Source organism: Macrotis lagotis, chromosome 1 (assembly GCF_037893015.1).
Source record: "Macrotis lagotis isolate mMagLag1 chromosome 1, bilby.v1.9.chrom.fasta, whole genome shotgun sequence".
NCBI lineage: Eukaryota > Metazoa > Chordata > Mammalia > Peramelemorphia > Peramelidae > Macrotis > Macrotis lagotis.
In genome coordinates this window covers 625267-651233 of record NC_133658.1, presented here as the reverse complement: position 1 = coordinate 651233, position 25967 = coordinate 625267, and the positions used below count along the sequence as shown (strand labels likewise).

Genomic DNA, 25967 nt, shown 5'->3' with positions numbered 1-25967 from the left:
GACGCCCAGTACCCAAGAGGCCAAGGGAGGCTGCCGGGGCACGTACAAACTCTGTGTCGGTCCACATCCGAAGCCTCTCCACCTCGCCAGAGCGTCGGTTCCTCCGGATGTTGATGTTATCCATTTCCTGTAGGACCGCCTCGGCAGTGCTTCAGGGACACACAAACAAAGATCCCAGGCTTAGGGTCAGAGAGCCCATGCCACTCCAAGTCCCCAAGAAGTCACGTGTCCCCTTGAGACTGGAGGATATGGGTGGGTCAAAGACTCCCAGCCATGGCCTCGTACTCGGGGGGGGGGGGGGTCACCCCAACGCCTTTCCAAAGATTAGGTCCCGGCAGCAGGGTCAGTGCCTGCTTAGCAGGAAAGGCTGCGGCCATTCGATGGAGTCTTAAGAAATCTCATCGTAGGAGCCACGGGCTTTCCAAGGAAGTGACAGTGGCCTTTCATTTGTGAGGAGGATCAAAGTCAGCAAATCAATTTGGGTGGAAAAGAAGTTATCATATGTAGCAGGCAATTTGGTCGTCTCCAATGTTTTCTTTCTTCCTTTTGGATCTGTTTCTCCTCTCACCACATTCATTTGGGACCTTGTTTATCACAGATGCGAATGTGAAGACTTTCACATTGCCTTCTCTTGGAGGAAGGGGGAAAACTGTAAAACTCAAAGCCTTGCAAAAAAATGACTGGTAGAAACTATTGTATATAATTGGAAAACAAATTCAATATTTAAATAATTAAAAATTAAATAAATAAATCAGTCCCCCCACAAAAGGCAAGAAAACAATCAAGGCAGCTCCTCCTTAAAGGGACCCAAAGCTTGGATCTGGTAAAGAGACAGAGGGTGCTCCTTCGTACCTATTGACAAGTTGATCAAATAATAAGCTCTGATTCACACTTTCAAATCGGTTTTTCCTGGAGCGACAACTTTTCCTGACTTCCATATCCCCATTCATACAAGGCCGGTCCCCATCTCCCTTCTTTTCACCCCGGAGGGGATGACTTCGCAGAGCTGTGGGGAGACCAGAGGTTTCACTTGAAAACACAGAACAGCAAAATGACAGAATAAAATGCAATCATCTAATGTCTACTCTGGTTTGACCAAGAATAATACAGTTGAAGGTAAATGACAAACTGAATAAACCCTTCTCTAGCTAGGGTCCAGTCATCCCCAGTGGCCCCAATGGGCTGGGCAGGCACGGAGTCCCTTCACCTTCTATTCCCACTTAAAAGTTTACTGAATCATTGGGAGAAGAAAGTCAGTACTGACCGGTTCCACGTCATCCATAGAATACTCACATAAACTACTATGTCCGTTTGGTAATGTAGCACCAGGCTGAGAGGTTAACCTAGAACACAATTATATTTAACATGCAAACACATCCATTCACTTAAAGAAACAAGATATACAATACTAACAAAACAATTTTAAACAAAAAAGTTTATCATGAAATGTTACATTTTCATGAGCTAATTAATGAGGATGATCACTCTGAGAAGAGTAGCGTGTCCACTGGACAATCAGGGCAACCCTCTACTATCCCAAGCTCTCCCTTCAATAGTGGCGCAGTCAGGAAGCACCCTAATGAAAACACCCCTCAATTCTGGCATTTGAAAGGATGACTTCCAGTTGACCAGCCAAAAGCCTGGGGACAATGACTCTTCCCATTTAGCATGGAGCTCTGCCGAGGCTCCAGGCTCTGTCCTTATTGTCCCTGGGCTGGGGAGGCAGGGGGAAAGAGGGCAGACTTTTGAGGTGACAACACCAGCAGATACCCTTTCTGAAGCCTCCAGCAGGGTCCTCTGTCTGATCCCGAGAAGAGCTGTGGAGACTCCCAGGATCATCTGAGAAACAGACCCAAGGTCCAGAAGACCCACAGAGAAAAGAGGAAGCCCTCTGAACTACTAGACCAAAACCAAGCCTTCCAATCCATCCTCATGCCTACACCCTCAGGAGGATGGGAGTGCAGGGGCCCAGAGGACCCCAGAAGAGGCTCTCCCTCCTACCCTCTGCACAAGCAGGCCACTCAATATTGAGTCCCTAGAGCAGACATGATCCCCCATGCTGAGAAGACAAACAGCCCGGCACAGAGAAAGGACGCAGGCAATGGCAAGCTACTCATGATAGCCCACTGGTTACAGAACTAATTTAGGCCAGCCAAGAGGTTCGCCTAAGGGACATCTCTGGACCTCTCCTTATGTCTAAAATGCAGGTCCACAGTCAAGGACAGAGATGGCCCCTCCAGAGTAGGCGGGTCAGTCCAGAGAATGACTGGCCTCCCAAGAACAGCAATCACATGAATTCCTCTGCTATTCTGAGAAGCTTTCTCCATTACAGAGCATCCTCAGTTGCTTCACAATCACTTGGCAGTTTGAATGGTAGCTTTTCACTCATCGATGATGTGAGCAGTCCTCATTCTCCTGACATTGCGGTTCTTCTCCCAGGGTTTTTAGGACATTCCCCTCCTCCCTTCTGCTTCTCTTCCTCTCTCCAATTGCTCCTTCTCTGTCCTCTTTGCTGGATACTCCTCCAGATCATGCTCTCTAACCCAGGGGGGCCCCCAGAGCTCTATCCTGAACCCTCTTCTCTTCTTCTCAAAGGAAAAATTACTTCCTTGTATAATTTCATCATTTCCCATGGATTTAATTGTCATCTCTATGCAGATGATTTTCAGCTCTCCTTATCTGGCCTCAAGATCTCTGCTAATCTCCAATCTCACACCTCCAACTGCCTTTCAGACATCTCCAACTGGATGTCCAGGAGGCATCTTAATTCAAAATGTCAACAAGAGGTCTCATGATCTATCCCCCTAAGGTCTCCCCTCTCCTTACCTTCCCTATTACTTTTGAGGACCCCCTCCTCTTCCCAGTCCCTCAGGCTCTCACTCTAGGAATCATCCTATCTCTCTTTCTCTCTCTCTCTCTCTCTCTCTCTCTCTCTCTCTCTCTCTCTCACACACACACACACACACACACACACACACACACACACAACACGGTGTCAAAGTCTATCAAGCTCACCTCAGCAGAATTTCTCCAAGAATTTTACCTTTCAGGCATGATGCTGTCCCTACTCTGGTGTAGAGACCCCTTGCCACCTTGAGCCTGGACTATTAGCTTCTGGAAGGAGTGTGGGGATCTGTCTACCCCAAGTCTCTCCCCACTCCAGTCTATACCCATTCGTCCACCAAAGTGATTTTCCTAAAGTAAAGATCTGACCATGTCATTCCCTAACTCCCTACTCTCTCCAGAATTTAAAGAAACCCTCACTTGGTGCTGAAAGCCCTTCATACCCTGATCCCCTCTCCTCTCTCCCTTTTACTTACACGTCATTCTCCAATGCTCCCAGTCTCCTGGCTGTCCCACAAACAAGGTCCTCTTGTCTTTTGGTCTTTCCTCTGGCTGTCCCTCATAGATGAAATCCTCTCCCTCCTCTGCTCTGACTACTGGTTCTCTCCACTAAAATCCCACCTTCTCCAGTTGGCCTTTGCCAACCCATCTTCATTTCAGTCTTCCCCCTGTTCCTCATGTCCTCCCTGTGCTAAATCATTTACCCTGTGTATGTATTAAAATATTCCAATTCCTCTTATCTCTAATTTCTCCTGGCTAGACCCTGCAAGGTACCTGACCCTTCTGGGTCTGCATCTGCCTAAACTCACCTTCCTATGTCCTTGAATTGAACTCAGGACTTGAGCTTTTCCTCTGACTTAGCTTCTCAAATCTCTGTTGGTGAGGCCCAAGATGATGCTCCCCAAAAGACAGAGCACCTGTCCTTGCCTCTCTCTGGGCAGGTAGGGCACTTTTATCTCTTCCAAGGAAACGGTGAGTCTGGTGGTTTTGATCCCAAGCCAAGATTACAAGGAGGAGGTGGGTCCCATAATTCAGCCAAGCATCCTGAATGACAGAGTGGGGTCTAACCCCACTTCCTTGATGCAACCAATCATGTGGTTCCCAGCACCAGGATGCTGGCAACTGTCATCGGAGCCCTGTCTTCCTGGCATCTTGGAAGGCTAAGAAGCTCCACCTGAAGGTCTCTGGTCATTGAGGCCAGAGACCCAACTGATTGGCTCCTGCTGGCCTTATCTCTCAGCTGAATTTTCCAGGGAAAGGGGTGAGGGAGTGTGGTTCACCCACTCTCTCCCCCATTAGGATGCGAGCTCCTGGAGAGCAGGGATGATCTTCAGTCTCCTTCTGGAGTTCCAGAACTTGGCACTGTGACTGGCACATAGTAATTTGTTTAAAGAGAGGCATGGCCGCTATGGATCAATTCTAACACAACCAGGAGCCCTGGAGGAAGAACAAGGAGTGAGAGCCCCAAGCAGCAGGTCCAGAAGACTCACTAACTGGCTCTGTCTCCTGCAACTGAAGGTGGGCACGGCATCCCAAGGAGCCTGCCCTTCTTTCTATTGGAAACTCTTTCCAGATCCAGAACTGGGAGGCCCTGGCCACTCCTCCCTCACCACAAATCTCCTTGGGTTTCTATCTCTGCAGTATCTCAAGTCTCTGAATCTTTGTCTAATACCTCAAGTTTTGGCCCCCTGACAGCCATGTCCTACCAGAAGGACAGATTCAGTAGGACCTGAATGGTCCATGAGAGGACCCCAGGAGTCCACCATCCACCACTGCTCCTGGAAGGACTGACGGCGCGGTCACAAAGCCCCAGCCATCTTCTCAGACCCAGCTAGAAAAGGACCATGTGGACATCCCCAGGGCCAGGCAAGGGCCGGCACCAGAAAGGTTGGGGGCTTTCACCAGCCACCAAAGGAAAGTGGGGCCTGACTCCTCCTCTGAATATTTCCAAAAGGCTGCTACTCAATTCTATGTGAGACTACAAGCTGGCACCACCAGCTTCAGACACAGCATGTCTTTCAGAAACCCCTCCAAAAACAAAACAGCAAGCCCGAGTTCAAATTCAGCCTCAACACCGATTAGCTGTGGTACCCCAAGCAAGTGACTGACCCTCCAGTTTCCCCCTCTGTAAAATGGGGCTGACAGTCCCTCCCTCCCCAGAGTGCAGTAAGGCTCAAAGAAGGGATTATGCCTGGCCCCCAAATCAGGCAGGAGAGTCAGGGGAGCTGGTCAGGCAGAGGCTCAAGGTCAGCCATACCAATCAGACCTCTAATGGGATCACCTGGGGGAATGCATGAGACTTCCTACTCAGAAAAATGTAAAAGCCCAAATAATCAACAAACAGGAGGTTAGCAGAGGCCCCTTAGGAACTCAGAAGGGAATATCCTGGAAGACCTGAGTTCAAATGCTAACCAGACACTTCCTGGCTTTGTGACTCTGGTCCCATAAGTCCCTCCTCTCCAGTCTTCTCTTCTGTAAAATGGGCAGATAGCACCACACAACCTGGTTGTTAGGAAAACGTCAGCCCCTTACAACTGATACCCAGTTGTAGTGTAATGTCCCAGGAGCAACATGTGAGCAAAGAAAAGCAAAGACACTGATGGAAACTACTTGCCACCTGATTCCTTACAGAATGAAAGAAGAGGCCCAGGGGCAGCCCCTCCGCAGCCCAAACCTCACAGCGCCCCACCGATTCACAGGCCCCAGAGCTGCAGCAAGTCAAGACTGAAAGAAAAGAACTGGCCAAGATCTGCCCTAAGCCCCCACAGCAGTCTGGAAGAAGCACCAAGATGGTACCTGTCCCCATCATCCCAGAGGGCTTCCTAATGCCAAGGGGAAATGAGAGCTCCCAAGGCCCTGGGCAAAGGAAGAGAAGACAAAGTCTTGAACAGCCTAAGAGAAAAGACCTGAAGGCAAGGGGGGGGGGGGGGGGCCACCTGTCAGGACCAAAGCTCTCTGGGGATCATCCTAGCTTGGCCCCATCCAGCCCACCTGCTGGCTGGGACAAACAGAACTGGTTTTATTATTCTCCTTTAATGGGGGAGTAAAGCAAGTAAAAATTGCAAATCCAGAAAGGGTCCGGCAGGGGCCCTGGGTCATCTGGGCCAGCCTGGTATCTGGCTGAGTCCCTTGCTCAACGGGTGTCTGACGCTACTCAAGTGGCCCCTCCTGGTCTGGCTGTTCTGGCTGCCAGCTAGTGGTCTGAGCCCAGGCCCAGGCCAATGGACGTTCTCCAGACCCTAGGGGCTCAGAAACAGTTGGAACAAAATGCTTTTCTCTCACTTCACAGTGAAAAGGAGGGTTGGGATTCTTGGTCTTCGGGCTGGGTGGAGCTCAGCTTCCTGCCACAAGCTCTGACCAATGGAGCGATGAGGAAGGGCGCCGTGGAGTTGGGAATTCAGGACTGGCTGTCTGTCTTGGGAAGAGTTGTTTTCTTCTTCTTTGCTCTGGCAGGGACCTGGAGTAGCTTTTCAGATGGTGAGGGCCAAGTCTCACCAGAGGGTGCAGAGTTGGGCCCAGGAAGACACATGGGAGGCCATGGAAGAGCAGAATGAACTCAAAGGGTCCCCCAGAAGGAGGGGAAATGCTCAACAGAATAGGACACAAGGGCAAGGAGGAGGAAGTCTGCCCAGTGAGTGCAGAGGAGTAAAGGTGCTGAGGGTGGGGACGCCCAGAGGCATTCCTTCCCCTCCCTCGGTTAATGAAGCTGGGTGCTCACAACCTACCATTACAAGGGGCTCAATCAGATCTACCTGGGGGAAGATGAAAACCACTCCTCCTCTCTGTGTGTGTGGGGGGTGCCTCTATGGGGGCAAAACCTCAGGTCAGCAGGCCCTCCCAACCTGGTCCACCATGTCCTTAAGTGAAGGAGTGCACCAAAGAGAGTTAGCTCCTGCAGTTTGAGGGAGCACCTCAATTTGGGGGTTTTTTGAGTGGAAGGGTCTTTCCCTGGGTAATAAGCATAATCTGGCAGCATCTTTAATGATCCATGAAAAAATGACATCAGCCCTCCCAGGCAGGAACTGAACATTCCCTGGATATTTTCACCCTAAATTGAGGCACTACCTAGAACCACAGGAGGCAGTTCTCTCTGACGCAGGCCTGATCTCTGGCCATACAATGGCATCACTGAATGGGTGGGAGGCTATTTTCAAGGTTTCTAGAAGGATATATAAAAAGCTTCTCCCACCCTTCTCTTTAGGCTAAGTCCTTCCCATTTCTGCAGGCCCAAGCCTTGGGGAACAGCGGGTATTAGGCATGCCCAAACCCCTGCATGGGAGTCAAGACCCCCCACAAAGGGCAGCCCCTCTGCCAAGAAAGGACAGGAGGTGTAACACGACCATCCCACAATTCTAAGAGCACTTCCTAAAGCAGCGGCACTGAGATGGCCAACTGATCCGCCTAAGCGATGATGTGGTTCAGGCTGGGAAGACCTGGCCCTAAAGAAATGACTAGGAGATTCCATAAACACACCAGTAGCTTCTGGAAGCCGGGTGTGCCCAACAAACAGGGCTCAGGACTCAGGTGCCTCTCTGCTCACCTGGACTGGCCAGCTGCAAGGCTCCATTCCTCCCGCTGGCCAGGATTTCGTGGTTTGGATTTATCCTTGCAGAGGGCATCAGCGAGCTTCAGCGTGCGCTTGGCTGGTGGGGATATGTTACTATCACTCAAGCTGCCGTCGGCATCAGCATTCTGAAAGAAAAATCATGGAAGTGAAGCTATTTCCTCAGTTACCACGTTACCCAGACAAACCCAGGACCAAAGATCCACAGCTCTAAGGGTGGAAGAGGGGAAGGGGGTCTAGAGACCCTGAGGGTGAGCCCTGGGAGGAAGTGGGGAGCATGCTGGTGGCAGAGAGGCAGTGAGGCCTACAGATCTGGACAGGGAGGTGAGAGAACTGCTCTCAGAGAGGTGTTGGGACTGCTATGATGTGGCAATTTGGGGGGAGGGGGAGGGGAACCCACATGGCAGAGCCTGGGGCCTGGATTCTAACCCAGCTTCAAAAGCCCTAGTCATTGTCCTTGGGCCCACCACTTCAGCTTCCTCATCCATAAATGGGGAGTCAAGACCTCTCTGCCTTCCAGGGTGGTTGTGGGATAGTTTTACCCTAAAGGGGTACAGACATCGTAGCCATCCCCAACTCTCTCCTTCTTCCAAACCAGTTCAAACGTAACTGACATGACAAGGACAGAGGACCACTGAGGCAGGTTAGGAAGAACTCAGGAAGCCCCCCCCCCCGCCTCATGCAGGGGTCATTTTGTGAATGAGCTCCCTGGGAAGATGACTGCGCTAAACGCAAGCCAAGGGCTCATGAGTGTGGGGGACAAGGGCAGACCCACAAATTAATGCAATGAGACCAAGCTGTCAAGCTCAACAAGAAGGGCTGGAATATTCATCCAGACCCAAGCACAGCGGCCACTGGAGGGAAGGCCTTCTAGCAGCACTTCCTGAAGTGGCCCTTGGAACGAAGGAACAGTCTCCCCCAAAGAGCCAGCCAGATCACAGGCGGGCTGCCCAGCCATGCTCCTGCCCACTCCCCAGAAGATTACCGACTCCACCACCCCCAACATTCCAAAAGAAGCCTAAACAGGAGGAACAGTCCAAAGCGCCCAATGACGCCCCAGCTCCAAAGGGAAGGAGCCTGGGGAGTTGCATCTTCAATAAAAGCACCCCAACCTATAAAGCTTTTCATCTTCAAAGCAGATTTGTAACAAATGAACCTGGAGCCCAGTCCTCTGGGGGACGGCCAGACGGCCGGTGGATGGCTGAGAGCCATCAGGTCTTCTGAGGGGAGATGCACCGGGGGCGGGAGTCGGACGCCTGGTGGCCTGGCACCAGCATCTTCCCTGGCACAGGATTCCCCTTTGATACGCTTAACCGAAGCCAACCAATCCTTCCAGCGGCCAAGGAGCCTTAGAAACAAGTGGAAAATGTCCAAATCTTGCTCGTGCAACTTGGCTCAATGGAAGGACTGACTGACCCTCGGCCCACAGCTCCTCCTCCTCTCACCTCTCTAGTCTGTCAATCTTGGGGGCTTTTCGACAGAGCCAGCTCTTCCTTTTACCTGATTTCTACAGCTTCTTTCTCTTCACTGACCCACTTTTCCTCTAATCTCTAAGATCCTTCTTTTGAACTTACTTTAAGGTCATTTCATTTTTTTGGCATTCTGACTTTAAGTGAATGCTCAATTTATTGATTGTGTCTTTTTCTATGGCGCGCCTCCCAGAGAACTCGTGATGAAACCTGTTGCCCTCTTCCAGTCAGATGGAGCCTTGTTTTGGACCTAGCCAAGGAGGGAACATATTTTGATGGGCTACGCATGTTCCCCCTCTTGTTACAGAAGAGGGGGGAAGACAGAAAAAGCAGATCCAAAAATAAAATGAAACTGAATTTTTTAAAAGTATGTTTTTGGGGGTGGCTAGGTGGCACAATGGATAGTGCACCGGCCCTGGAGTCAGGAGGACCTGAGTTCAAATCCAGCCTCAGACACTTAATAATTACCTAGCTGGTGGTCTTGGGCAAGCCACTTAACCCCACTGCCTTAAAAAAAAAAAAGATGTTTTCTCCTGAGAATTACTTTGGCACATTCCAGAAATGTTGAGATGTTTCATCATCGTTTTCTTTCATCCTGTTATCAGTTCTATCATTGTTCTCTGACCCACTCATTATTGGGTCCGTGTCTTGTATTGTACTCCCTGAAATGATTATTATTTTGACTGCATCTTACTGCAAGCTTTATAGAAAGGGTGTATTTATTATTTCCAATTCTTTGGTACTTGGCTGTTAGATCTATATGCCCTGATATATAATGAGATCATAGCAGATGCAAAGAAAAGTCTGACAAAATACATCACTGATTTATGCTAAAACCCTTCCAGTACAGTCACATGTTTACATGATCACTAACTATCCAAAAGCAATAGTCATGCTCCACTGGGGTCCACCAGAAGCTTGCCCAACTAATCCTGGGCTAAGGCCAGAGGTATGCTCATTCTCCCCATCCTAGTGAATGTATTCCTGGAGATGGCTGCAGGAGCAATAAGGCAAAGGAGTAAATTCCAGGCATAAAGACAAGTAATGAAAAGACAAAGCTATCTCTGAGAATGGCAAGGTGGTTTGCTTAGAAAATCCTAGGGAATCAACAAAGATGTTGGCTAAGGCAATTAAGAACCAGCACAGTCACAGGCTACAAAACAAACCCTCAAAAATCAGTACATTTCTACATCAACAAAATCCCAGAGGCAATACTAGAATGGGGCATTCCATCCAATTAACAAAATGCATAAAATATTTGAGGCTCAACTCACCAAAGCACACCCAAAATGGTTCTGATTGAATCACAAAGTGTTCCTTAAAGATGGGGGGTGTGGAACAAGGCCTTCATTACAAGAGCCTAGTACCCTACAATGAGCAACAGGCTGAAGGCTAAACTAAGGCAAATACCAAGGGGATCCTTTGGAGAACTTTGTAAGAGTAAAAAAACTCATTTTAAACAAGGCAAGCTCTAAAAGATCACTTGTAATGTTGAAAAGAGGCAGGGAATTCAGATTAGATTAAAAAAAGTGGTTCTGGCTTTAAAAAAATCAAGAGACAAGGAAGAATAGGACATGACGGCATCCGAGAGTGGTCAGGACAAAAATAAAGGGAGCCTATCCAGCTGTTCCAGCCAGGTAGTCCTTCCCATGCCGAGCCACCAGGACGGGCTCAGTGGAGGCTTCTGGGTCCACCTCCTCCTCCCTAGGTTCTCTCCTCCAAAAGGACCGAAGAGAGCAAACTTTGTAAAAGAAGCTGATGTAGAAGAAAGGTGAAGGCAGTTTTCTTCCTGGAGAAATGAGATTTCATGGCATTTTCAGATAAGGCCCCCACCCCCTGGTTCTAACCCAAGGCCAGGGAGAACTTTCCTCTTACTCTCACCCTCCGCTGGATATTGGGTTCAATCCCGGCCACCCTCAGTTCCTCAGGCCCTCTCAGCTGCCCAGACCCAGACCCCTTCACACGCTGTCTCCCCAGCTAACTCCCCAAGTCAGGGCTCTTGCTCTTTGAACACCTACGTAGGCCAACCTGGAGGAAACACTGCTCATGCTGCTTGCCCAGTTTTACCTTTTCAACAACCCTCCCTAGTGCACTTGATGGTGGAACTGAGGCTTCATCCAACTAGCACTTAGAGGAGACATGGTGCTAATTAAAGCTGGCTCCCCAGCTCTTCCTGATAGGTAAAAGGGAATGGCTGGGAACCAGCCCAGCACCCTCCTGTAGCGCCCAACTGACCTGTTGTAGACCACAAGGGAAGGCTCCTAAGACTCCACCTCAAAACATTTCCCTAAATAATGGAACACTCCAGCCCAGAATCATCAAAACAGGTCAGAGCAGTGGGAGGGAGGGAGGGAGGGAAGGAGTGGCTGCTGAGTCCCAGCCACAAGAAACCAGGTGCAGTGGCCCCAGGGTCTCCCCCACCTCCCGGGCTCCCCTCTCAGCTGGCCACCCACACAGCATCTGGCCCTGGGGGGGGGGGGCGCTCTTCTTAGCCATTTCCAGGGAGAGGCCCCTCCTTTAGCTTCTGAAGTCTATGCCAGCTGGCCCAGACCTCCCCCCACCCCCAGCACCCTGGTCACAAGACCTTCCCAACAGCACTGGACTTGGGCCCGGCAGGCACACTCATGGCAATGCACAACAGAGAGCAAGAGAAAGGTGCCAGTTTTAAGTTTATAGAGCAAAAAGAGACAAGTCTTCCCCAAAATGGGCCAGACTGCTCCTAGGAGCCCCAGGAAGCCTCTGGCCCTCTGGCCACAAGGTGGCAGCTGCCCCTGCGTGCCCCAGGCCTCCTCTGAAGGCACTGCCTCAGGCTCTCCTCTCCCCTGCAGCCTATGGGCTATGTCACAGTCGTCAGAGGTAAATCAGACCTCCACAGGTGGGACTTTGGGCCCCTTTTCCAGGAATGCTGAAGGCTATGTGTGTGAGGCTGTGCGTACCTCCGTCCTCACTGTCCAGTCCCTGACTAGAGCCTGGATGCGCTCTGGAGGCTTTGCGCCAGGCAAACAGTGAACCGTGAACCAGGCTGCGGACGGGACTCAGAAAGAGGCTTCGACGGACTCCTGCAGTCCTCTGGAGGGGCCAAAGGACACTGGCTTCCAGACTTTTGTCCGAATCCCTCTCTGTCCTTGTCTGATCTGGAACTCCCATCCTCTCCCTAGGAACCAGCTCTTGGCCAAAATTGGGGTCACCTCGAGCCCAGCATCCATTCTTCTCTCAACTGGAGGAAACAAGGTGAGCTAAGCCCCCTCCCTAAGGAAAACAAGCTGGCTCCTCTGCCACCACCCACTGCTAGTCAACTTCTTCTAGGGTCTTCTCTTTTCTAAGAACTCCAAGACTGGCCCTTCTCCAGAGTCTCTAATGGGGGCTCAGCCACCCCACCTGCCAAGACAGCAGCTCACCTGTTCTCCAGTTCAAGGTAATAGAAGCTCTAGGTGAGCACTACAGCCCTTCCAACCTGGCCTCCACATTCCTACGCACGGATCCAGGCCAGCTCTTCTTGTTCCCATCCTCCACCTCCCACTTCCAAGTTCTTGCTCCCACGTGTCCCCGGGGGTCTATGAGGCCCCTTGGCCTGGCCTTGGCCTCAGCTTCCCTCAAGACTCAGTCCAGGACTTGTGGGCTTGTGGGGGCGCACCCTGCCAAGAGGGGTTATTTTAATCTCTCCATGAGGACCCAGGCCAGGAACAAAGGGAGAGGAACTTAATAAATACTTAATGGATTAGAATCCAAGGGGAGACACATCATTCCATTCTAAAGCCCCATGAACACTTACTCTTCCCCTGCATTTACCAATGAATTATATTTGTTGGAGGAATAAAAGTCACACAGGTAAACAAAATATTGTGTGTGTGTGTGTGTGTGAGCAGCGCTTACAACCAATCCAAAAACATTTATTAGCCACGTCCTATGTCCGGGGTACCATTGCCACGTACTATCACTGCAGAGGAGAACTGTCCGTGGCTCCCCAGAAGCTCATCTAATGGGGGAGAAGTCCTCAAGAGTCCTGCTGGGGTGGGGGGTGGAAGGGGAGCAGGAGGGGACCTGCCCATATCCAAATGCTCTGACCTGCACCCTTTTGGGCTGGCAGGAGCCTCTCCCAAGGAAAGCCAAAAGGACATTTCCCAGCACTCGTCTTCCAAGTTTCCCAGACACCTTCATAAAAAACAAGCTCCATCCAAGCTTCTGAAGGACCCTCCCAGAGGGCCAAGAAGGAAGCCCAGGGAGGGTCCCAGGCTCCTAATCATCCAAGAACTGACCCCCCCCCAATGGAGAGGTTTCTCTTGGTGTCAAAAAAGTCTTAGGCCACATAGTGACTCTAGTTCACTCGGTAGCCATTTTTGATGACATTTTCATCTGGTTCAGGCCCTCTCCGGAGGGGATGATGGGGACCCCAGTTGGAGTTCACTGCTCCAGAGATAACTGCCCTAAGCTCTGCAGCTGTGCCACTCGGGCAGGCCTGGCAAGCTGCTCCAGGGGCTGCCCAGGCCAGAGGCCCCAGGGGCAGGCCACACATTCCAGAATTTCTCTCTCCTGTTTGCCTAGGACTGATCACAAGAGAGAAGAGACCCGTTCCTTAAAGAAGCAAGGAAAGTATCAGGGAATTGAGGCCCAAGAGGCTCAGGACAGAAAGGACTAGCAGAGTGGACATCAAGTCACGGGTAGGCAAGAGGGAAGGAGGTACCTGGCATCTCCTTGGCCAATAAATCAAGCAGGCCTCATTGAATCTGGGAGCACTCACAGATTCAGGCCCCCCCACAAAGAAATTTGTGAAGAATTCAGGTTTCTCTAGTTGTCTTTTTTAAAAGTTCTGGGCCTCTGGCTTTTACTACAAAATGAGCAAGATTTCTGGTCCCTCCCAGCTCTCCGAATAACAATTTTTAGTTACCAATCTATGGCATAAAACAAGGGGTACTTGTGGTCAAAAAAACAGAGAGGTCGATTTATTCAAGCCCAATACTTAGAGAAATAGATTAAACAGATTCAGATTAAAGATGGTGATGACTAACCTTCACAAGACTTCTCATTGGACACAGCCAGAAATAAATGACCTATGAAAACAATGGGCATCAAGAGATGGTGGTCCAAGTGATCTGTGGCTAAGCCAAAAAAATAAGGTGCAATTCCCCAGGTGACCAGGATTTGAGGGACCCGGATGCCGGCTGTTGCTGGAGTGGAGAGCTGCAAACTCTGCCTTATCCAGTATGTTCTGCTGAGACGTTTTTCTAAATTTTTTACATTTTAAGAGGCTAGAAAGTGGAAGCCTGACCACAACATGGCAATTTTTTGGATTCCTCCCTTCACTGACTCTCTGCCTCTTCCTGGGAAAACCAATGCTCACCCTAATCCCCTGCTCCCCCTTCTCTTCATGGCATCATCTTCCTCTAGTCTCTGCTCTTCACCAAGGACAACCCTCCCCTTGGGCCCTCTGTCTTCTCCAGGCAATCCCCACTGGTCTCCTCCCAGATCTTCCACCTCTCCCTGGCCCAGCCTGTGGACCTTTCTCTGGGGCCCACACTCAAGTCCCCAGGCTCCCCTAGCCTCCATCCCTTCAAGGTATCCTTTGTGAGGATTGCTCCTTCCTTTGTCATCTCACCTCTCTCATTCATTTTTCAATCCTCTACAATCCATCTTCCAACCCAGTGACAACAACTTGCCTCCCTTGAAGTTACTAAAAAACATTTCATCACCAAATGGAATAGGTGCCCCACACACATCTCTGGAGCATCTGGCAGAGCTGACCCCTCTTTCCTCTTCTCCCACCTGGGTTTTGATGAAACTGTTCTCTCAGTCCTTGTCCCACCTGTCAGACAGGTTGCTCCTCCTCAGGCTCCCCTGGCTCACCTCACCTCACACCCCCTCAATGAGGGTGTTCCTCCAAGCCTTATCCCCGGGCCCTTTTCTCTCCTCTCTCTCATGGTGACCTCACCCACAGTCATGAATCTAATGATCACCTGGATGCGGGCAACTCTCAGATCTTTTGTCCCATCAGTCTCAGAGGCTCCACACACCCAGAAGACTTGTAATCTTCCCACCCCAAAGCCAACCTCCGCAAAACATGGCTCTCCCTTCCAGGCCTCCATTCCATCTCTCCTCACACTGCTTTTCCATCGCTCACCCCTTGCTCCTGACCACCTCCTAATCTATCTTTTTAGGCTCTTCCCATTGCAATGTGATTGTCCTGCAATGCAAACCTTACTCAAAACCCAGGGGCACCCAGGCCTGTTCTGGGTCATCCTCCAGTCTCTCCTCTCAGCACCACCTCTGTCCTTATCCTTGGACCTCCTCACTACTGCCTCTCAGAAGCCCCAGAATAAATGGGTCTTTCTTTAGTAAGGATCTAAAACCAAAGCCAACATAATCTGCAATGTGGATAATTGGAAGTCTTTCCAATAAGATAAGGAGGAAAGCAAGGATGTCCATTATTACCACAACCATCTAACATACTGTTAGCAACCAGACAAGAAAAAGATATCAAAAGTACAAACGTAGGCAGAAAAAAACAAAAATTCCAACAGAGAGCCCCAGGGAAAGCTAATTCCTAGCCTAAATAAAATCAGGCCACTTGAATCCACAGCATTTCTGGAGAGCATCAACCAAACCCTGCAAGAAGCTAGAGGAAGAGGAATTCCACTCAAGATAACCAGAGCATAAATCCTGGGGGGTGGGGGTCTCTCTGAGATGCCCTGGGACCCATGAACAGTGTCTATCACTTACCTACTTTGAAAGCCAGAGGATCTCTCACTGATTCAGTGACCACCCTGGAGGCCAAGAGGCATGAACTCCAGATTCAGATGAGGAAGGCCCCTTCTGAACAGGTCAAGGGCAAGCTGGTTGTTAGCAAGAGTCTCATTTTGTCTTTTCCAATGGAAATAAGGAAGATGAAGAGGGGAAGGACAGAAAAGAAATGCTTGTGAAATGATCAAACAGCAGTTCCTCCTCAAGATTTCAAGGTGCTCTGGTTTCCTTCAGCCCTGGGGATGATTCCTCCTTTCAATCTCATGACCCCAGACTTCAGGGATGGTGAGGGCACACAAGGACTTTTCTTTACCTGCTTGGCAGCCAATACCCAGATCACCCCTAAGAGCCCGGGGTTCCCATCATGTCCTGTGAAGACACCACCGAGAGAGAGCCCAGATTTCTGAGTGATTGGAAGCACAACCTCCTACCAAAAGAGCTAGAAAAGGCAACAGATAGGAGCTGGATGAGGAAATTGAAAAACACTGAGAGCCCTGACCAGCCAACTGGGCAAAGAACACCAAAGCAGAGTTCTCCAGACAGAGGCTCCAGACCCATCCAGGAACACACCATGCTCCTCCACTTGACAAACAAGAGCAGCAGGTCCCCCACCCACCTGTCTGGCATTCAACATCGAAGCCTCCCCTACCCATCCTGCGTAAGGACATGTCAGACAAGACCAGGGTCTCAAAGAAATCAAAATCCTAAGGGGGCTCCACCAAGCCCAGCAGCCCCACTCTCCACCAGGAGGGTTTAGCCTCAGGACACTCCCATGCTGACAAAGCAAGTGGTCAGAGCTGTCCTGGAGGCGACACAACAGGGAGTGAGGACTGGGTCACCAGCCACCCAAAGGAAGACAACTTCATCCTCGGACTGCAGATGTGGTACCAGAAGGGATCTGCTCATCCCATTGTACATACACACACATAAATCATACACATATAAACACATAGACACATACAAATCACACACACTCAGATACCACAAATACACAATCACTCACTCACGTAAACACACCAACACACAAATCACAATGACACACACAAATCACTCACACACAGACATACACAAATATCTCTCTCTCTCTCTCTCTCTCTCTCTCTCTCTCTCTCACTCACACACACACACACACACACACACACACACACACACAATGAGCCAGCTGAATTTCACAAGGGATAACCTACCCTAGATCCTACTTGACCATCTGGCATTTGGCTGAGAGATGTGGCCAATACAAGATCCCAATGGGCTTCCTTTTTGTGGATTATGAAAAAACAGGGGATCTGGTCACACAAATGACCCACTTCCAGAAAGTTTTCTCCTGCCCAAAGTAGTTGTCATGTTCCAGAGCATTTATTCCTGGCAAATGGATCCTGTTTGTAAATGTTCTGATTCAAGAAAGGAAGTTTAACTCCCTCCTTTCTACCTCACAGCTGGAACCTCCAAGTCCCACATAAAGCACAATGTGAAATCATTTGGACTCCCAGCCTCTGAAATAATCATTTTTTATTTTTCATCTCAAGAGCCAAAGAACAGACCCTGCCTAAGATTAGGGTCAGCCTTGACCACTGTCTGACACTCTTAGGCTGGAAGCCCTCTTGCAATCCCTGACAACACCACCTGGAGAGCCCCAAAGGTAGGAGGCACACATAAACCTCTTAGTCACAAGGAAGGGTATCCCTCTGGGAGTGCTGATAACTCCATTTTTAGAATGAAGTTGGGGAATTCTCTCTTAAAGCATAAGGTCCTCTTCAAGAAGGAAGGACAAACAGCAACAAAACCCAAAAGGGGCGGTCAGCAGATTTTTCATTCCAACCTGCTTTTGGAAAAGGAAAGGACAGATCCAAAAGCTGGGAGCTATGCATGTTAGCCACAGACCCAGGGGCCATATTATGGGTCACCTTCAGAAGGGTCCCCACACTATGTGGGATGGGGAAAGGAGGGAAAGCACACCAGAGAACTGTTCACCAAGCACCTCCTGTGGACCAGATAGATGCTGGGGAAGCAAAAGGAAGGAAAAACAGAGCCCCCTCCAGGGGGGAACCCCGTGTAAACAAAGCTAGACAAGCTCTTGGCAGGATTAACAGGTAATAACTAATGGGGGAGGGGTACTGGCATGAAGACAGTGAGGAGGCTGCTGTCACTGAGACTATGCCAAGTCATGAAAAACCCCAACAGGAAGGTCAGAGTTCAAATCTGACCTCAGACACAGGCTAGGCTCAGTTTCCTGTAGGCTAGCATTTACTGTGCTGTTTGTCCTTCCTTCCTGAAGAAGACATGACATCAGGGAGATGATGCCAAGACAAGTGAGTGAAGTGATTTGAGTGTGGGGAGCTAAGCTACCTCAGCGCCTCACTATCTCCTCCAGGTTCAGTGGCCAGAAGTGACTTGCCCAAGGTCACACAGCTAGTTAGAGTCATGTGTCAGAAGCTGGATCTGAACTCAGGTCCTCCTGACTCCTGGGTCAGTAGCCACTCACCTCCCTCTGGTACCAACATGAGGATAACATCTTCCACCTCAAGGTGTTCTGAGCTCTCTTACTGTTCCAAGTGGCCAAACTTCAGCCAAGGACCCAAGACCTCCTTCAAGGGGTCAGTGTCCTGGCTACATGTGCACCTCAAATGAAACGCTGGGGCATTTTTGAAGGACAGAGTGGGTTTAGCAGAGTAAAGCCTTTGGCAGAGTTCGCTCTCTTCTCTCCTCCATTCAGGCACTTCCCCAACTCCCACCCGCTTCACCCAAACCTCAGGCGAGGATAGCCCTTCTCCTCATCCAGGCAAAATCCTTTCTGAACCCCATCCCACAGCCTCCATTCCCCCCCATTGAAGTTTGCTCCCATTTTTCCTCATCTGCCCCCAACAGGCCCTTTGCTTCACCATCCTCTCTGGGTCAATACCCTCCCAGCTACAGTCCCCACCCATCTCGCTCTGCTCAGCTCCCTCTCCCTCCCTTCCAATCTCTGGGCAGTCCGGCTCCCCACACAGTCCTCTAGGGTGACCAAGGAGCTCGCAAGGCCAAATCCAATGACCTTTTCTCCATCATCCTCCTTCCTAACATGGCTGTGGGTCCTGACCCTGCCAGTTCCTCTCTGGAGCCCCCTCCAGATCACCCTGCAAGCCCTCTCCTCTGCTCCACCACGGTCCACGTGGCCATCTCATCAGTTCCCTTGGATTCAATTATCATCTCTGTGTCGTTGATACTAAAGTGTGGCCTAATTTCCTCTGCTGACTTTCTGGCTTGAATCTTCAACTGCCTTTCAGATATCACAAACTTGATGTTCAAAAAACATATTAAACTGAACATATCTCAAACTAATCCTCCTCTTTTCCTCACATTCTCCCCCTCTTCCTAGTTTTCCTAATACTGAAGATCATCATCATCCTCCCCATGACCTAGCCTCCCAACATAGATGAAATCCTTGCTGGCAACCCCCCCCCCCCATAACCAATCAGCTGCCAAGAGTCTTTTAGGCCCCTTCTATCCTCTGACGCTGCCACTGTCATGACCTAGGACAACCTGTTCCTGGGCCACAGCAGTGGTCTGAAGTTGAGGTCTAATCATGTCACCAACCCCCTTCTCAACAAACTCTAGTGGCTCACTCTTACCTCCAGAATCAGACAGCAAGCTTCCCCCCCTTTCCAGTCTTCTTACACCTTCTTACACTCTCCCCATTGTTCAGCACAAAGACAATGATGGCCCCTTAGACACCTCTTCAGGCTCTGAGCCAATATTGGTCCTGACTGTCCACAGGTCTGCTCCTCATCTCTGCCTCCTAGCTTCCCTCAAATCCCACCTTCCCTAAAAACCCACCTTCCGGACCATGTCTCCCCATTGATTTATTCGGTAGCCAGAGTGTGTTTGTACCTAGTAGTGTGAATGACGTCTCCCTTAGACTATGAGCTCCCTGAGGGCAGGGCCGTTCTTTGTATCCCCAGTTCTTAGAACTCTGCCCAGGACCAAGGAGGGGCTTAATATATAGTCAATGACTAATTGATTCATGGTCAAAAATAGCATCTAACCTGAGACCCAACAGATTTAACTCCCATTTATCTGCTATCTTCCCTACCGCCCTCCCAAGCATCTTGCTTAGAGGGCTTGCTTCTCCAGGGCTCCAGTCTTTATTAAACCCCTGAAAGGGCTGAGAGACAGCCTCTGACCCTGAGAGGGGAGGGCAGATCTAGACCCAAAAGCCAAGAATGAGGAAAAGAATGTGTATGTGTCAATAGGAATCCATGGTGCCAGAGAATCAGAAAGGAGGGAATGCTCCTTAACCAGGGAACAGCAGAACACGCTTGTGGTCTATGACTGAGTGTAGGCAATGATGAGGAGGAGGGTCCAAGGAAAACCTGGGAAGGGGAGGGATGCAGAGGGAGCAGACCCAGGAGGAGTACCTCAGCTGTGAACAGTCACTGGGAGAGACTTGGAGCCCCTCTGATCAACTAAACAACAGCCCCTTGGATCCAGCCACAGCCCCCCACATCCTGCACCCCTCCTCTCCTCCTAGCTCTCTCCTCAAACTAACAGCCACCATCTGACTTCCAGGCTCCAGAGGCAGGAGACCTGCTCTCTCCAAAGCGCTGGGTCAATCCTTGCTTGCTAGCATTCTTCCCTCCCCTCAAACCCTTCCCTCTTCCTGTTGAGACACCAACATGCTCCCAGCCCGGGCACCCAACCTCAGGGTGATCCCCAACACCCCTCCTACAGTCAAGCCATTTCCACTCAGACTGCAATCACTCAAGCTTATATTCAACCCTTGGAAACCCCAAAATCCTAGAGTGGTGGCCATTTCCTTCTCTACCTAACTTTACAGGTAGAGAAACTAAGGCAGACAGGGTTAGTTAGCAATTAGCTGAGGTCACATTTGAACTCAGGTCCTCCCGATTGCAGACCAGATGTTTGATGCAGTATGGTGCCAATTAGCTGCCCTAGACTATTGCAATAACATGCTCTGCTTTAAAGTTATTTTTCCAAAGTGCAAGGCTTAATGGGGGAAAAAAAGTGGGAAGCAAGGGGGGTCCAGCAGTACCTGCTCTCAAACTATCCTTCATAGCAGTAATCCTCAAAATCCCTTAGTATTGGTTAAGAAAGAGAGAGACGCCAACAACCCCAGGAGTAGTGTCAGATACCCCCAAAGTCCATGGGGTGCTGCTGAGTGACCATCAGCATGGGACCAAAAGCCATGAGAAAACTGCAAAGTGACTAACATATACCATGGAAGTGCCACTGGAGCCAAGATTGAGACATAAGGGGAGACATTAGAAACAAATTAGGAATCAAGGAAGAAATTACCTTTCAGACCTAAGATGAAGAGTAAGTAGGGCAGGATCCGATGTGGATCAGAAAAGACCACAGGAGGTAAAACAAACAATTCTGGGCATAAAGCTTTTGCACAAACAGAACCACTGCAGACAAAATTTGGAAGATTAAGTGGAAGGAAAAATCTTTTAAGAGTAAGTTTCTCAGGCAGCCAGGTGGTGCAGTGGATAGAGCACCAGCCCTGGAGTCAGGAGGATCTGAGTTCAAATCCAACCTCAGACACTTAATAATTACCTAGATGTGTGACCTTGGGCAAATCATTTAACCTCATTGCCTTAAATAAATTTTAAAAAAATTTTAAAAGAGTAAATTTCTCTGACAAGGGTCTCATTTCCAAGACAATGAAATAAATAATTCAAATTTGTAGGAATAAAAGCTTTTCACCAATTGATAAATGGTCAAAGGATTTGGATGCAGTTTCTCAAGAGAAGAAATCCAAATTTAAAAAGTGAGGTGGAAAAACATTCAAATCACTACTAATTAGAAAAAGTTAAATTAAAGCAACTCTGTGGTTCCACTTCACACTGCTCTGACTGACAAAGTTAAAAAGAAGGGACAAAAATAAAAAGGTGGAGAGGCTGTAGGAAGACAGGGCCTTCATGCACTACTGATGGAGCTTTGACTTGATCCAGGTCAACAACATGGGAATTGATTTTCCCTAACTATCTATTCTATGTACAATGGTTTACTTTCTTCCGTTTTTCTGGGGTAGTAGTGGTGAGAAAATAGATGCTTGTTAAATGTATAATAAAAATTTAAAAATGTGATCAAGCAGCTAGGAACTATGCCTAAAGAGCTACAGAAGATCTGACCCAAAGAGAACCAAGCAAGAAGAGAGGACATCTGGGCACTCAGACTTTTCTGGCACCTCTTAATGCCTAACCTTAAATTCACCTTCTGCCCTAACCCTAACCCTATCCACAGACTGGGGGAATGGCCCAAAGGAATGCACTGGAATACTTTTTTTCCAGTTTCAGAAACCTGTCTGATTACACCAAGCCACAAAATGAACGGCCTCTACATGGGGCTTCCAGGGCATCCTCCTGCTTAAGAATCCCAAGATCTCTCTAGAAAGCATCTTTCCTGGGAGTGAAGAAGTCTCTTCTGGGCAACCATAAACCACTGAACAGAACTGAGATATCACAGGTAGAAAGGCCAGCTCCCCCTGGACAAAACCAACACCAAGTACCAAGGAGATGTGACTCTTCTAGGCCAAGTATTCAGGATACACTGGAATGCAGCTGGGGCAGTCAAGGTGAAGGTTAGGAGGACCTCACACAAGCAGAGCCAAGGATGAAGCCCTCACAGCCACCACACTGAAAGCCTGCAGACCCATTCCACAAGTGGTCTGCCCCACCTCAGCTCTGCAGACTGATGCAGAGTACCCACTGAAACTACTAGGTGCCCAAGTTCAAGGATGGGTAGCAGACACAGGAGCTGTGAAGACCAAAAGCATCAGGATCTGTCCACAGCAAGTTTCCCACTGGGCAGCAAAGAGCGACAGGGTCAAATCAAGAGCTCCCTGAGAGGACTTCCAGTGGGGGAGACTCCCCCAAAGGAGGGGCTGAGGAACTGAAAGCCTCTGGAAGAATCCACTCACGGTGACTGATGAGCAGGGACACAGATTAGTTGCCAAAACTAAAACTTCTGGATGCCACCATTCTCCTTTGACACAAAACCAGAAGAAGCATAATTCTAAGGTTCTCCTTCAGAAGGCAAATCGATGAGTTTTGTTGGATATATGGCAGGACAACCAGAAACATCACTGCATGAGGTGTTAGCCCCTTTGTGTTAGGGCCACCCCTACACCAGCCCTGGGAGTCAGGGTATCTGCCTCAGACACTTAATGATTACCTAGCAGTGTGGCCATGGGCAAACCACTTAACCCCATTTGCCTTGCAAAAACCTTAAAAAAAAAAAAAGCAAGGCTGGTAACACCCAATACAATGGAGAAAAAAATCAACCAAGAGAAGACTCGCCCACTCTCCCAGACCTCAAAGTCAATACATAAGTGGACCAGAATCTGGAGGAAGCAGTGAGCCCAAATTCCTTCCAGTGCCCAGGTAGACCTCTGGACAGGCTCAAGTGGCATCAGGACTACCCAGACACATCACTCAAAAGAGGAGGAAATCCTTTAGAGACAGAGCCCAGACTTGTGCGAGCCAAGCACAAAATCAACACCAACCCAAAAGTAAAACTGAAACTAGAAGAGGGCACACAACTGACCAAAGAAAGGGAAATGGAGAGAAAAGCAGGCAGTGACCCAGGAGGAGATCATTCCACCAGGTATTTTAACTGCTCTGCATCAACCAACACCAGGAAGGAACAGAGAGTCTGGCAAGGTGCACAACCAGCAAAAGCTTATCTACTGGCCAAGGGCAATGGCAGTGTCAAAAACAAAAGTCCTCAGTCAAGTCTAAGAAAGGCTTTGAACAAAGATCATCAACAGCATCACCTCAGAGAAGAGAGGAACTGTTAAAGGAAAAAAACAAATTGATAAGAGGCTAACCTAAGCAAAATTATCCTGTCAGATGAAACTAAAAAAATACAAGAGACAGATAAAAATGGAAATTATGGGTAAAGAATTTTGTAACAAACTCAATTCACCACAAGGGACCACTGAGTCACCACCTCAAAACACTCAAAATCCTCAACAGGGTTCAACAGCTTCCATGAGGAAGCAGCAATTTTCCTAGTTAGGTCAGCCACAACTTGTTTGCCTCAGTTTCCTCAATTGTAAAATGGTGGACATTAACAGCACTGACCTCCCAGGATTGGAGACCATCTGCAAGCACGTAGCATGGTGCCTGCATCTCGGTGGGTGCTATGTCCACGTGAGCCAACTACAGCAGCTGGCCCAGACAAGCATTTGGAAGGGAAGTCTCCAGCAGGTACTGCCTTTTTTGTGGCATTTGAAACTAGTAATGACACTGAGGGTTTCACGACCTCTCAGGCTGACAGGTGAGTGGAAGGTGGACTGGAGAAGGGAGATCCCAAGGCAGGTGGGACCCTGCCTCAGTGCAGCAGCCACTGCCTCATCCAGGCCTGAGGTGGTAAGGGTCCACATCAAGGTGAAGGCTGGATCAGAGAAAAGGGGAGTAGCACATTGGAGCTGGGAGACCAGAGTAAAGGAAGTTTAGAAGAGGAGGCTTGGGGGATAGCAGAAGGACAGGTAGAGATCAGAGGGGAGGTTGGGGCAGACAAATAGATCTGAAACTCTTTGGTATAAAATGATAACTGAATCCATGGGAGCGGATGAAACCTCCAAGTGAAACAGTATAGAGAAGAGTGCTGCGAGAGATCCATACATAGTTACTGGGCACGACCTGAGGAGGGGGCAGTCAGAGAGGGAGGAGGGGAACCAGGGGAGAGGGTATTCTGAAAACCTAAGAGAGAAGAGAGGAACCAGCAGTGTCAGGGAGAACAAGGACTAAGAGAAGACCCCTGGATCTGGCCATGAAAGGATCAATGGTCACTACCAAGGAGATGTGGTGGAATGCAGAGAGGAAAGGAAGCAGAGAGTTGCTGAATGCATCAGGCTTCTCTCGAGGAGTTTGGCCAGGACAGGTCAGGGTGAGGGAAGATCATCGCTTAAGAAGAAGACCTGGGCTTGTGTGTGGGCTCTAGAGAAGCAGTCAATAGCCAAGGAGGGATTGAAAAGAAGTGACCAGAGGTGTAAAAGAGGCAGCAGGATCACCTGAACAAGTAGAGGGGCTAGCCTCGGTCAGGAGAAGGGACAGCGCTCCCCATGAAAGGGTGAAAGAAGGAATACCAGGAGCTCAAAGGGCCTGCCTCGTGGCAGGAAGGGTTTGGGAGAGCCTAAGGAAGATACAACTTGTAATGGACCCAGTCAACATGGTTTTCTTTCGGCAGAACAAAGACCAAGGCCGGTGGGAAGGACCCAAGGCTAACCCAGTGACTTTCAGAGAAGTGAACAGAAGAGAAAGCAGGCCAAGTGCTGCACCAGGAGGTCAAGAAGGGGCAGGGAGGGAGGTCCCGGGTCAGGCTTAGGGAGGCAAAGCGCTCCAGAGAAGAGGGCCACAGAGAAATAAGAGAAACGGTCCTGCCCACGACAAGCTTCCTCAGAACCTAGGGGATCAAGGCCGACAGCGGAGGGTGACTTCTGAGGGGGTGACCAGGAGGGGACCCCTGAGGGAGGCACACTCCTTTGGCAGAGGACGCAAGCAAGCAGGAAAACCACCATTATCCCTCAAAGTAAATGCAAAGAAGCAAACCACTGCATGAGAATGTTGCAAGACTAATGACTAAGCGGCCTCCCTCCTCCTCCTCGCAGAGGCGGGCCGGGCCGGGCGTGGAAGGCGGCCTGGAATGGCACATCTCCTCACCGGGTTGCCTAACTTTGAACTTGCTCTTCCTCCTAAGAGGGCCCTCTCCGGGAGGGGCAGGGAAGGAGGGAGCCCCCGGCAGCCTCGCCGCCGCCGAGGCCAAAGGGGCTGCGGGGTCCCCCCGGGGGTCCCCCCCGCGCGCGTCCTGCCCCGGGGTTCCCCTCTCCAGCCCGCGGCGCCGCCTCCCCCGAGGGGCGCCGGGCACCGGCTCTGCCCTCCCCGCGGGGCGGCCCGGCCTCGGGGGGCTCAGGGGGTCCGAGACAGGCCCCCGGGGGCCCCCCGCCGCTCTCCGGGCGCTGCCCAGGGGCGCCCCCGGCCGCGGGGCCTCGAGGCCTGCGGAGCCCCGGCCGGGCCCGGCCCCGGGGCGCCGCGAGCTGCTCTTACCCGGCCGCCGTCCAGCTCCCCGCCGCCGGCCGCCGCCCCCGGGCCCGCTTTGGCCCCGGCCGCGCGGCTCTTGGAGGAGCGCGTGCGGGACGAGATGAAGTGCCCGCCTCCGGGCCCGGCTGCGCCGCCGGCCGCCCCGCCGGCCCCTCCGGGCCCGGGCCCGGCCGCCTTCCCGCCCAGGAGGCGCAGCGCGCTCTTCCGGGTGTTCACCATGGCCGCCCCGGCCCGGCCCGCTTCTGCTCGCTGCTCGGGCCCGCGGGCGCTGGGCAGCAGCGCAGGCCCCGGCCCGGCCCGGCCCCGGCCCCG

General features: G+C 50.5%; 1 protein-coding gene across 2 annotated transcripts in view; it reads right to left on the bottom strand.

Annotated features, from left to right (window-relative positions):
• ATAD2B (ATPase family AAA domain containing 2B) overlaps nucleotides 1–25889 on the bottom strand; it is a 93466-nt gene extending 67577 nt beyond the window's left edge. For both annotated transcript variants that reach the window (XM_074194765.1, XM_074194773.1), the window contains exons 1-5: nucleotides 25662–25889; nucleotides 7385–7536; nucleotides 1294–1343; nucleotides 853–1006; nucleotides 47–149 (exon numbers count right to left, since the gene is read on the bottom strand). In XM_074194765.1, coding sequence (XP_074050866.1) covers nucleotides 47–149; nucleotides 853–1006; nucleotides 1294–1343; nucleotides 7385–7536; nucleotides 25662–25874 — 672 coding nt within the window. In that variant the 5' untranslated portion in view covers nucleotides 25875–25889. The remainder of the gene's footprint in view (nucleotides 1–46; nucleotides 150–852; nucleotides 1007–1293; nucleotides 1344–7384; nucleotides 7537–25661) is intronic.
• Nucleotides 25890–25967: the final 78 nt, after the last annotated feature.